The sequence below is a fragment of the Euphorbia lathyris genome, chromosome 4, assembly GCF_963576675.1.
Source record: "Euphorbia lathyris chromosome 4, ddEupLath1.1, whole genome shotgun sequence".
Taxonomy (NCBI): Eukaryota; Viridiplantae; Streptophyta; class Magnoliopsida; order Malpighiales; family Euphorbiaceae; genus Euphorbia; species Euphorbia lathyris.
In genome coordinates this window covers 2,508,734-2,522,748 of record NC_088913.1, presented here as the reverse complement: position 1 = coordinate 2,522,748, position 14,015 = coordinate 2,508,734, and the positions used below count along the sequence as shown (strand labels likewise).

The following is a 14,015-nucleotide window of genomic DNA, read 5'->3' as shown; positions in this document are numbered from 1 at the left end:
AATTTTTTTTTTATAAATACATTATTAAAATTGTTTTGGAAGCAATCCGAGTTGTCAACTTCCTATTGGCAAAAGGCAAAAAGAAAGACACAAAGCCGAGGAGGAGGGAGAAGAGCAGACCAGACCTCCTTTGAACACCCTGTTTGGTTGATTGATTGATTGATCCTATTTCCATACTATTTTCAATTTCCACAATTTCATTATCACCATTGACCCTCTGATACCTAATCCTAAACCCAACAAACATTCTTCCCTTATTATTAACTATAGGTATTGCCTCCAAAATCCCCATTATTCCCAAATTGAAATTGAAATTGAAAGGGGATTTGATTAATGGGCATTTTAGCAAATCTAAGGGGGTCGAAAACAGCAAATCAAGAAGGAGGATTAAATTTATCTGATGGGTCATCTTCATCTCCTTCAATTTCATCGTCATCCCCTAAGAAGAAATGGAAAAACTTGTTGATGGCTTTTATCGTTCTTGTTGTTGTGGGGGAGATCGCATTTTTGGGTCGTCTTGACATGACTAAAAATGCAGCTCTGGTTGACTGGGCTCATAGCCGGTTTTACAGGTCGGCTATGTCGCTGGATTCAGGTTCGGATAGTGGGGGGGAGGAATTAGTAGCTGCAAGTGTTAAGGACTGCGAAGAATGGCTAGAAAAAGAGGATTCTGTTGTCTATGCTAGGGATTTCGATAAAGATCCTGTATTGGTTGTTGGTGCTGAGAAGGTTTGTTTAATTAAATCATTCCCTTTTTTTGATTTGTTCTAATTTTACTCTAATTAGGTTTTATGATTGAGGATTAGTTAGGTTAACACTGTTTGGTTTAGTATTTGGAAGAATGGATAATGCCTTATAAGTAGGGCTGTAAATGAGCCAAGCTGCTCATCCGCATTCAGCTCCACAAAATATCCATCTTGTTCCACTCGATTCGTAAATGAGTGGAGCAACTGTGAACAAGCTCAATTATAGGTTCATTAACATGTTTATGAGTAAACTCGGGTATAATGTTCATAATCATAAGCTTGATTTGATTATTTTTTAATAATAATATTTCTTGGCCTAAACCATACATGTGCAACCCTGAACTTATCAATTTTGGTCATTTTGTCCCCTGAACTTACGGGACGACCTATTTGCCCCCTCAACTATTTAAAAGAGGTATTAGCAACCCCTTTTTTCATTATAACGAAAACAAGATGAAGTTCCAACATTAGTACACGTGTTCATAGAAGTATTGGAACCAGCCTTCATATATGTAGACGATTTAGAAGGAGTTAAAGCTATATGCAATTTTTACAACAGTACTTGTGTACTAACCTCATTTGCAACTTGTTTTAGTAGTGCACAACCCTTTTTATTATGATCTTGGTGCTTGCAACGAGAACATGTCATGATTGTTTTCGTTATAATGAAAAGAGGGGGTTACTAATACCACTTTTAAATAGCTGAAGGGGGCAAATAGGTGGTCTCGTATGGTTTAGGCCAATATTTCTATGAAGGGGGAAATGTAAAATAATGTAGTTTTGTAGATTTAAAAACTACGTAGTTTTGTGTTCATAATCATGATTGTGAACAAGCTCATTAACAAGCTCACAAACAGCTCGTGAGCGAGCTCGTCAATGTTCTGGCAAGCCGAGCCTGAGCATGAGCAGGCCAAAGCTCGCCTCGGCTCGATTATAGCCCTACTTACAGTAACTTGATTTAAAGTGGCTGTGGTGTTAGTTCAAATTTTGCAATGTGGATATGTTCTCTATTTGTTTTAATAGAAGTGAAGCATGGATCTAAGCCACTCTATTTGATTGAATAGACCTTTGTTTGCAGCCCCTTCAACTCTTTCTTCTAGTTTGTTACTTGTCAATCCTGAAAAAGAAGGGTTTTGTGTAAGAGTTAATAGAAGATGTAGTAGGTGCCCGTTTCGTTCTCCTTTTTGTAGCTCTTTTTTACTTTATCACCCCAAACAATAGAATAAAAATGTTCGGTCAGGATTGAGAAACAGTTGTTTATAGCTATTCGAAAAGAAAACAACCAACAACAGTAAATGTTGGTCAACAAACAGTAAACAACTAACGACAACAACAGGCAATAGATATGAACAGCTGAACCAAATAGGCTTTTAAGTGTCTGTTTAAATCTCCTTTTTGTAGCTCATTTTTGCTATTTTACCCCAAACGTGTTAGGTTAGGATTTAGAAATTGTTGTTGATAGCTATTTTGGAATGAAAATCAGTTAATATCTACCGGCTATCAGCTATAACAAACAACACAACTATAGTTATTAATGGCGCGCCTAAAGCTCCAGGCCCTCAAGGCACTAGGTGGAGCATCTTCGCACCCCCAAAGCGGCATGCTGTCGCCAAGGCGAGAACAGGATGCGCCTTTGTGTGCCTCGCGTGGTTATAAGTGGCACGCCTATACGTCACATAGGTTTTTTAGGGTTTTAATCTCCATCATTGGATTAGACACATCTAGTGTCTAGAATAAACAACAAAAGAAGACTTTGAAAGGACGCACATACACAACGAGAAACTGACTTTGTCAATGAATATGATGAGGATCAGATCCTTGAAGAAGAATTTGATGATGTTGGAGACGAGGAGAGTGATGGTGTGACGATTGATGATTGCTGAATTTGAAGACTTTTGATAAGAAGTAGCTATAAGTTAACTTAAAATTTACTATTTAGTTGAACTCTTCAACTTTAGAATCTGAAGTTTATTGCACGTTAGAATTTATGATTAAGAATATTGTCATGATTTAATAATTATTTATTATTTATTGCATATATACGGGGTTAAATGCATCATTGGTCACTGAACTTGCATGGTTGTCTCAAAATGGTCACTCAATTTCAATTTGTCTCGTTAAAATCACTCAACTTTGAATTTTGTTTCAATTAGGCCACTCCGGCGATTTTAATGGTTAAAAGACATCAGAATGATGACATGGTTGACACGTCAACATAAGTCAACTCAGATCTCTAACCGAAATGATACGTGGCACCCACGTGACAGTCATTTTTATGAAAAAAATTAAATTTTGTGTCTTTATTCATAAAAATAACCGATATGTGACAAGCAGTTGGCTCATACGTGGATGCCATGTGTCGTTTTGGTCAGAGATCTGAGTTGACTCATGCTGACATGTCACTAATGTCATTATTCTGATGCCTTTTAATTACTGAAATAAATTGAGACAAAACTCAAAGTTGAGTGATTTTATTGAGACAAATTGAAGTTGAGTGACCATTTTGAGACAACCATGTAAGTTCAGTGACCAATGATGCATTTAACCCTATATATATATATATATTTGTTCTTTTATTGCACCATGTGTCACTCAGGCATGCGCCAAGGCTCCAGGACCCCTTTCGGCCTTAGTGTGCCATGCGCTTTTAATAACTATGACAACAGCTGAACCAGACAGGCTTGAATTACAAGAGTCATATTCTTGTGATTAAAATAGTACTTTCAGGAATAAACTTTTTAGGAGAAAAGTTAGTGATTTATCCTGTGACCTTGTACTTTCTTGATTCTGTGGTTGAATCTGATAATGGATAAAGGTATCCTTCCCCAGTTCTTCCATTTTCCTATTAATTATGCTTATGATATTGTGATTTTATTTTTCTCTGCAATGAATGTTTCAGAAGTATTCAACAATTTTGTTTATGCCCCAAGTTTTCTTACCCGTACAATCTCATATAGGAGACGAGGACTTGTTCCGTGGGATGTCATTTTGGCTTTGAAGGCGGTAAACAACCTGATGCTTCATTTGGCACACCTCAGCATGGTTCAGCCAGTGTGCTTCGATCAATGGAATCAGCGCACTACTATGCGGAGAACAATATAGCACAGGCACGACGGTGGGTAAGCACAATCTATGATACATCACTAAATTGCATCCCGGGAGAAGTTTTAGTTTTGAACAATAAAAAATTCAATGTGCATCAAATAAACATTCTAAGTTTGTGTGTAGTTCTTATATTCTTGCTGGTGTTTGTTGTATCGATCAAATAGTTGTTAAAGGCACGGCTTAGGCTCCAGGTGCACAATGCACTAGGCTGAGTGCCTTACCACCCCCATGGGCGAGCGTTGTTGCCAAGGCGCGTCTGGCCGTGGTTATAAGAGGTGCGCTATATGTCACATGTGCTTTTTTAGAGTTTTAGTCTTAGCATAGTTGTTAAAGACGCGCCTTAGGCTCCAGGTGCACAATGCACTAGGCTGAGTGCCTTAGACCCCCATGGGCGAGCGTTTTTGCCAAGGCACATCTGGCCGTGGTTATAAGAGGTGTGCCATATGTCACATGTGCTTTTTTAGAGTTTTAGTCTCCACAGTTGGATTAGACACAACACGTCTAGTGTCCAAAATAAACAATAGAAAAAGAAAGGAAGACTTTGTAGAGACGCAAATGCACAACGGGAAACTGACTTTGTAGATGATTAGGGTAATTAGCACTGGTGGTCATAAAAGTTTGGACAATGTCCTCAAAAGGTCATACAAGTTTAATTTGTTTCAATAAAATCACTTAAGTTTGTTTTTGTCCCATTAAAGTCACTTTGGACGTTTTCCAATCATTTTTTCGCTAGAGTTGATTACGTGACATCTAATCACATGTTCAACGACAAAAATAATTACCCACAAATTAACCAAAGTAAATAAGGATTGTCAATTAAAATTTTAACCACAAATTAACCCACGTGACATATCGATTGTCAATTAAAATGTTAAAATGTGTAGTTACATTTTTTTAATATGTCATGTAGCATTGACGTAACGGTTGAGATGCCACGTCAGTAATTTTGACGAAAAGATGACTGAAAAACGTTCAAAGTGACTTTATTGGAACAAAAGCAAACTTAAGTGATTTTATTGAGACAAATTGAACTTTTGTGACCTTTTGAGGATATTGTCCAAACTTAAGTGACCGCCAATACTAATTACCCTAAATGATTACGATGAGGATGAAGAGGATTAGATCCTTGAAGAGGAATTTGATGATGTTGGAGATGAGGAGAGTGATGGTGAGGAGTGATGATTGATGAAATTGGAGACTTTTGATGAGAAGTAGCTATTAGACAACTTAGGATTTACTATTTAGTTAAACACTTGAACTTTAGATACGGGGTTAATGCACGCTAGAATTTATGATTAAGAATATTGTCATAATTTAGTATTTATTCCATTTTGATTTTAGAATTTACATTTCTTATATTTTAAACATTATCATTTATGGCTTCATATGTTTTTATGGCCTAATACATTTGTTGTTCCCTGTACTTGGCCCAAAACTTCAACGGTGCCCTTAAACTTTTAAAAGTTTCAAATGACTCCTTATTCTTGTCCAATTGCGTGCAATTACCCCTCATTTTTCAATAGAAGTTGTTGAATGCAGAAAATATGAGACACGTGTCAAAGTCCTCGCCACTTGTCAAAAAGTAAATGCCAAATAACAAATAATTAGGAACTTTTGAAAGTTTACGGGACATTTGAAGTTTTGGGGTTATTGAATGCAATTGTATAGGAATATGGAGTTATTGAATGCAAACGGACAATAATAGGGGGTTATTGAATGCAATTGGACAATAATAGGGGTCATTTGGAACTTTTGAAAGTTGAGGGGACAGTTGAAGGTTTGGGCCAAGTACACAGGGCAACAGATGTATTAAGCCTATTTTTATTCTTCTAGTGCGCCTTGTGTCACTCAGTTGCACGCCTACACTTGTGCTAAGACTCCAAGACCCTTTGCACCTTAGTGCGCCATACGCCTTTAATAACTATCATCCTTCTACCAAGTTTACCATCCGAAATATAGTTCCCTTGCACACTGTTGTTAGAATCTTACGATTCACGATTCGAATCGTACAATTCGATCGCGATTCGAATCATGCGATTCGATTCGATTCAGCTCTATTTTGAGTCGGATCTTCATCAATGTTCATCAAAAACTTCAACAACACTAACTACTAAATCCACTACCCTCTAGTCCGATTGTTATTTAGCAAGTTATCAATTCAAACTAGTTTCTTTCCATCATTATCAAGTTGACAACAAGGCAAAAAAAAAAAGAGTAAGAAGCTCAAACTCTCCATCTCCACTACGTTATTAAACAGAGTCCGATTTGTGAATTGGTTTTATTAGGATTGCATTTACATTAGATTTGAATTGTAAGTACTTGGTTGATATGATTTCTTTTTTGATATTAAAATTGCATTTCTAGACTAATATTTGATAATATTTTGAGTTCAACATGGTAAATATTTTATTTTTTATAATATTGTGAATTTGAACTGAATCTTACGATTCGATTCACGAGTCATGATTCACAAAATGTGGATTTCGATTCACGACTTGAATCTCGTTTTTGCATATGTGGATGTTGAAACTAATCAATCATTACTCTTTCTTCCTTGCATTGTTGGTGAAACTTTTGCAGGATAGAATGTTAGAAGAAAATATTCCTCTGCTAATGAGGAGGAAACCTGATATATTGAATTTTCTTTGTGATTCAGGAAGGGTTACAATATTATAATGACAACAAGTCTCTCATCAGATGTGCCGGTTGGTTATTTTTCCTGGGCTGAGTATGATATCATGGCACCATTGCAGCCAAAGACTGAGAAATCACTTGCAGCTGCTTTCATTTCCAATTGCGGTGCACGCAATTTCCGCTTACAAGCACTTGAGGCACTCGAAAACGCCAAGGTTTCAATAGATTCTTACGGTGGTTGCCACCGGAATCGTGACGGAAGGGGTGAGCATTTCTTCTTTTATTCTCTAATTTTGTTTAATGAATATCTGTGAGGCAATCCTCTCCTTTTAAGATAACTTTTGGAGTTAGGCCTTTGTTTACGGTATTTCTCACTTTCCCTTTCTTGAGATGTTATTCGTCTGCAACAACTTCACATTGCTTAATTACTAATTAGGGAGTTATATGGATTCTTATCTATGTTGCACGGACACTTCGCTTTGTCTGTCTCCATATCTGTTTCAGTTTCCGATTGAAGGCTATGTTTTAGAAATAACGTTTCCATGCAACACAATTCCTTGTATATATGTATGAGGCAATTCTCCTCTTTTGAGGTTACCTTTTGGGGGTGACTTAGACGTTTGTTTAGAGGGTATCATTGTTCTTTATTCAATATCGTGTCACCCATGAATATTTGCTTCGCGCCCCAAATGGTTTCAAGTCTGGGTGTGAGGAAGGTGTATTAGATATCTCCTATGTTGCACGAAAACTCTTCTTCATTAATGTTTCCACGTTTCGTGTCCGTTTCCGTTTCTATTACCGTTTCCTAGCTAATTTTTCTTAGAAATAACGTTTCCCGATATCCGTTTTCCGTTTCATTTCCCGTTTCCGTGCAACATAGGATATCTCATATTGCTTAGGGAGTTATATACCTCCTTATACATATGAGCTAATCCTCATTTTTTGAAGTACGTTTTGGGGTGAGTTCGATCTTTGTTTACAGTGGAAAAGAAAAAGAAATTCTTGCTCAAGGATTGTGGGAGGGCTCAGAGAGTATTAGAAATGTGGTTTCTTATATCTTTTGAGATATGAAATCTGCTTAGTGGTAGCCCAATTTTTATGATTTCATTCCCTAATAATTATTAATCATAACCACGGTCTAATGCTCCTCCAACCCCCATAACTTGTCCAAATTGGTCATTTTACCCCCTCAACTTATCGAATGTCCTATTTACCCCATTAACTCCATAAAAGTGATATTTCTCACCCCCTCAACTTGTCCATTTACCCCCTCAACTCATAGAATGTCATATTTACCCCCTTAACTCCATAAAAGTGGTATTTTTCACCCCTTACAATCCTTTATCGAGGCCTAAATTGATAACCTTTTTTAAACGTTAAACCTATATTTATGAGATTTTGTACGTGGAACCTAAATTGATACTTCTCCAAAAACCATAGACCTATTTTGATACCTTATCCCTACATATAATGTCTTTAACTTGTTTATATTAATGTTCTTGTTATTTATATCATTTATTCATTCTTTCTCTTTTCAACTTTTTTGGCTAGTTAAATTTTGATTATCTAATTATTGTAATACAATATTATTGTAATAAACACATGAAGGATCAATATAATTATCAAATTAAAACAAAATAAAAAGTTGATATTAAAAAAATATATTTTCAAACTCATTTGAATAAGTCCTATTAATTTTGTACTATAAAGGGGTGAGAAATGCCACTTTTATGGAGTTAAGGGGGTAAATAGGACATTCGATGAGTTGGGGATGGGTAAAATGACCAATTTGGACAAGTTAAGGGGTGAGAAATACCATTTTTATGGAGTTAAGGGGGTAGATAGGACATTCGATGAGTTGGAGGGGTACAATGACCAATTTGGACAAGTTAAGGAGCCGGAGAAGCATTAAGCCCATAACCACACAACATAATATATGTTTATATACTTGTTTTTGTTGAATAATGTGGGTAAAATACATTTATGACCATTGAACTATGTGCTACTAATATTATGGTCTCTAAACCTTATTTCTTGGCATAAAAATCTTTTAACTTTATATTACTGTAGCGTTAAAATCCAAATCAACAAAATCCGTTAAAAAAAAGCCTTAATATATATGTTGCTCCATGTACTTGGCCCGAAACTTTACTGCCCATGAACTTTCAAAAGTTCCATATAACCCCTATTGTTGTCCAATTGCATTCAATAACCCCCTGTTCTTGTCCAATTGGATTCAGTAATCCCCTATTCTTGTCCAATTTGATTCATTAACCCCTTGTTCTTGTCCAATAGCCCCTATTTTTATACCAATTGCATTCAATAACCCAAAACTAAACTGTCCCGTGAACTTTCAAAAGTTGCTAATTATTTGTCTATTTGGCATTTTCGTTTTGATAAGTGGGGAGCACTTCTACATGTGGCGGAGCATGTCTTCCATTTTTCTGCATCCAACAAATTCTATTGAAAAAGTGGGGGTTGTTGAATGCAATTGGACAAGATTAAGAGGGCATTTGGATCTTTTGAAAGTTCAGGGGGGCAGTTGAAGTTTTGAGCTAAGTACAAGGGGCAACATATGTATTAGGCCTAAAAAAAATAATAAATGAAATGATGATCCGGATAAGTTTAACTACATTGATTCTTTTTTTATGCATCTCACCGTAAATTATTATTGAATACTTATTTTATCCTCATCATTTCATTAGTTTTTTAACGGTTTTTTGTTTATTTGGAGGACTTTAATGTTACATAATGTAAAGTTCAAGGACTTTTATGTCACAAAATGAAGTTTAGGTGCTATACTGTTAGTAGCATTATAGTTCAGGGTCTTGCATGTAAATTTACCTGGAATTATGCATAAAAAATCTCATATATTACCTTTTTCTTCTGCAGTTGACAAAGTAGAAACTCTGAAACGGTATAAATTTAGCTTGGCTTTTGAGAACTCAAATGAGGAGGATTATGTCACTGAGAAATTTTTTCAGTCTCTCGTCGCTGGTATGATCTCTCTCGATCTCTCGGTCTCTCTGCGCTCTACCAAATTTTAGCAGTTGCTTTTGTTTCTAAATTGCAACAAATTTTTTGTTAGGAACCATCCCTGTGGTTGTTGGTGCTCCAAATATTCAAGAATTTGCTCCTCAACCGGGTTCAGTTTTGCACATTAAACAGATCGAAGATGTTAAGACTGTCGCCGAAACTATGAAATACCTCGCAGAAAATCCCAGTGCATACAATCAATCACTGAGGTATGATTCTATTAGATATAGCACATGATGGTAGAGGTTGTACAAGTACACACGACACGAAATCGACAGCAATTTTAGTGTTTGGGTTTAACTAAGTAGGTAATGTGTGATTTTGTGTTGACACCAAACTGACACGCAAATTTTTGGGTTGGGTTACATGCTAACCCGAAAATGACACGAATATTTAAAATTATTCGTATATTCTCTCGTATTTTTATAAAAGAGCGGCCCTTCCTAAGACTCGAACCCGTGACCTCTTGGTCACACGACAACAACATTTGCCATTGCGCCAAGGCTCGCCCTCATTCGAATCTCCTAAATTGTTAGAAACACATTATATGACCCCTTAACGTGATATTAACGGATTTTTCGATGGTTAGTGTTAGCATACTAATATAAAAATGACATAAAGTATTTAAAAGAAGTACATATCTTCTTATATTTTTAAAAGTTATTATTAATATATATGTATAACAAAATTACAGGTAACCCGAAAACATGACACTAAATCAACACTAGTCCGAGTAGGTTAACACGATAATGACACGAAATTTTTTGGGTTAGGTTTGGGTTTAATCTTTTCAACATGAACACGAAAATGACACGACACGAACACGAAATTGCCAGGTCTACATGATGGTTTGATATTTCTGTGTATTTTATTGAATTATTCCGATGTTTTCTTGACGAAAAGATTTATGTTAATCAGGTGGAAGTACGATGGACCATCCGATTCTTTCAAGGCTCTTATTGATATGGCAGCTGTACACTCATCGTGCCGTCTTTGCATTCACTTGGCAACTATGATTCGGGAGAAAGAGGAACATAGCCCCGAGTTTAAGAAACGCCCTTGCAAGTGCATGCGAGGCTCTCAAACTGTTTATCATTTATACGTAAGAGAACGAGGAAGGTTCGAAATGGAGTCCGTTTTCTTGAGGTAACCGAATTACTCGCCATAATCGAGAATTTAAACGTTGTTGTCGTGTGACCGAATCTTAGAAGTGGCCTCTTGCAAAAAAAAAAAAAAAAGTGGAAGGGGAAGGCTTGCCCCAGTACACCGTTGTGGTGGGACCCCTCCCCGAACCCTTGCTTAGCGGGGACGTGTAGTGCACCCGCCCTTTTTTTTAAAGGATATTAGTGACGCATTCTTAGTTAAAATAACTGGATTCAAACTTTGGTTGTATGTACATAGAGTGGCAATTTCTGACACGAAAACATGATTTACAGAAACAACCCGACTAACACGACATGATTGACACGAAAATCATTTCTCTAGCATTTATAACATTTAAAACCATATGGAACATATATATGAGATAACACGATATTGACATGAAACACGAAATTGCCACCTCTTACATGTTTGTTCTAAGTAGATGTAAATGTTAGAGGCGTTGTTGGCTATTCGTAGATCTATTATACAGGCGATTAGCTACTTTCTTTCAAGCCTCAGTAGGCGGTATTAGGTGAGGGATACACGCAGAACCGTTTAATTGTGGAACAAGCTACGCGCCTTTGCGTTCTCGGGTGAGGTGCGTGCGAAGCTAGTTCCCGAGTAAGTAGCTAAAAACAGAGCAATCAAGCAAGTGATAGGTATATATATGTTTGTTGTATGTCGGCTTAATACATCATTTGCCTCTTGAACTTGTCCAAAAAGTTTGATTGGCTCCTGAACTTTCAAAATGTCTCGATAGCCCTCTAAACTTGCATAAAATGTTCAGTTAGCCCCCTGATTTTGCATAAAATGTAATCAATTAATCACTCGGTTGCAAAAAAAAAGTAAGTTAAATCGAGCAGATGTATTGCAGGCGTCTTATAATGTTATTACATAATTCTTAGAATAGATTAAAAACGAAAGTTCTTTCTTGCTCAACTATAAAACTTGTCTTCTCTAATGTTAGAACCGCATACCCCGGACTTGGTCATTTTAGTTTTTTATAAATGTGTGCAATACATCTTCCGCGTTTAACTTACTATTTTTGCAACCGAGTGATTAATTGATTACATTTTACGCAAGTTGAGAGGGCTAACTGAACATTTTATGCAAGTTAGGGAGCTATCAAGACATTTTGAAAGTTCAAGGAACCAATCAAACTTTTTGGAGAGGTTCAGGGGGCAAACGATGTATTAAGCCTTGTATGTCTCTATGCCTTTTTAGACACAGGAAAACGTGCATAAATTCTCGACCTTCCGTATTTTCGTAGTTTTTAGTCCTACAATACATTTAATATAGGGATAAGGTACTAAAATATGCCTATAGTTTTTGGGGAAGTATCAATTTAGGCTACACTTACAAAATATCACCAATGTAAGCTTAACCTTAAAAAAAGGTAGCAATTTAGGCCTCGATAACAGAACGTGACACGCTATATATATTACTCTATTAAGTTATGTCAATTGTACATGGAGAGATAAATCAGAACGTAACAGATTAATACGAATGACGTGTCACGTTCCGTATCGAGGCCTAAATTGGTACTTTTTTAAACGTTAAGCCTATATTGGTGCTATTTTATACGTCGAGCCTAAATCGATACTTCCCAAAAAATAATCTGATTGCTTCCTTTTGTCGTCCTGCTCGGATATGTTGATACTGTTAAGAGTAGATTCCGTGTCCAGTCTGCAGTTTTACCTTCAGGTTCTGTGTAATTAAACATTAATCAAGTCTACGATGTGCAGGTCCGGGAATTTGACGCTAAAGGCGCTGGAGTCGGAAGTGCTGAACAAGTTCAAGTCGAAGAAACACGTACCGATCTGGAAAAAGGAAAGACCGGAAAGCATAAGAGGAAGAGACGATGATTATAACGTGTACTTAATATACCCAGTAGGCTTGACACAGAGGCAAGCTTTATACACATTCCGGTTCAAAGGGGATGAAGATTTCCAGAGTCACTTGGAAGTCCATCCGTGCGCCAAGCTCGAAGTAATATTCGTCTAGAGACAGCAGCAGCAGCATTGAACAGCATTCTTACAGTCGTCGTGCAGCTAGATTCTTCGTTAGTACTCCGGATCATCTGCTGCTGCGCAAAGAGTTGAAGGCGATTTGCAGTCTTGGTATTGGCGCGCATTTGACATAACTGGGGGAGAATTCGGCTAGTAACACGGAACAAGAGTCTGATTCAGACAAGCTAGACTTGTAATCTTTAGAGATCCTCATTTTGAGAGAATCACAACTTAGATTAATTAGAAAAGATTTTGACCTGGTTATATTATATATGTATAATTGCTTTAAACGAGACATGTTCATGAGTCAGGCGTGTACCCGTCCCGTGAACAGGTCTACTTTAAACTGAATACGAGTGCTATTGTTCTTCTTGCTACTTCTTAGGCATTGATTTGGAAAAGGAAAGAGTTTAATCTATAGATGAGTTGCAGCCTCTTCTTCATTTTTATTTCTATACTAGTCGAAAATCCGGGCTATGAAACTTTTATATAATTTAGATAAATAAGTAAATTGACATATTTATTTATTTTTTTTTGAAGAAGACATTTACTTTTAAGTAATTTTATATCATGTTATGAAGTTTTTTTTATATTAAGTATATTTGAAATTAATATATTTTTTTTTATTGATGATTCAAATTTAAGTAAATTAGTTTTGGAAATCCTCCTCCAAGATGTCCTGGGCGTCTCCTTCCCCAGGCTGTGCCCCTTGTAGCCTTTAGGCTACTCTATCTTACCAAAAAAAAAAAAGAGTAAATTAGTCTTGATTAATTTTTTTTATAGAATTTTAATTAAAGGTAAATGATTTATTTATTTTTACAAAATTCAATGATTGGTACTTTTTAGTAATTTTAATAAATTTTCATATTTTTTTATAACTGGAATTCTGTGAAAAAATAATAATAAAATAGGAGATTAATTAAGAAATATATTAGAAAATAATGAAAAAACCAAAAATTGAATTGAACTACAATTAAAATTAAATATTATATTTACGATACAAAAGAATTACAATCTATGTTAAACAAAAATTGAATTAAACTACAATTAAAATTAAATATTATATCTACGATACAAAAGAATTACAATTTATGTTAAAATGGAAGCAACATCAATATATTATGCTATAAACTATTACGATCAATACTTCTCTAATGTTGCATATGAAGAAACTTTATCAATTCAATATGTTACATATAAAAAAAAAAATTCATAAGAATTAGTCACAAATTCATCTTGATGATAATCATTTTGCTTGATCGAATTTCACACCAAGTATTCGAATTCAATTATTCATCATGCTACAATAACCTAATATATCTAATTGAATCAACTTAAGGTG

The 14,015-nt window shown here is 35.8% G+C and overlaps 1 protein-coding gene across 1 annotated transcript; it reads left to right on the top strand.

Annotated features, from left to right (window-relative positions):
- Nucleotides 1–113: 113 nt before the first annotated feature.
- LOC136226690 (glycoprotein 3-alpha-L-fucosyltransferase A-like) lies at nt 114–13,109 on the top strand. The gene is made up of 7 exons (XM_066015315.1): nt 114–729; nt 3,704–3,861; nt 6,508–6,749; nt 9,378–9,482; nt 9,574–9,730; nt 10,440–10,667; nt 12,410–13,109. Exons 1-7 carry the CDS (start codon nt 334–336, stop codon nt 12,666–12,668), a joined length of 1,545 nt encoding a protein of 514 aa, XP_065871387.1. The 5' UTR covers nt 114–333; the 3' UTR covers nt 12,669–13,109.
- The last annotated feature ends 906 nt before the right edge of the window (nt 13,110–14,015 follow it).

Bases quoted from the DNA above. Each gene is read 5' to 3' on its own strand.
- LOC136226690 (XM_066015315.1), top strand. From the start codon at position 334: ATGGGCATTTTAGCAAATCTAAGGGGGTCGAAAACAGCAAATCAAGAA. The intron at 6,750-9,377 runs GTGAGCATTTCT...TTTCTTCTGCAG, and splicing joins CCGGAATCGTGACGGAAGGG to TTGACAAAGTAGAAACTCTG. The intron at 10,668-12,409 runs GTAACCGAATTA...TACGATGTGCAG, and splicing joins ATGGAGTCCGTTTTCTTGAG to GTCCGGGAATTTGACGCTAA.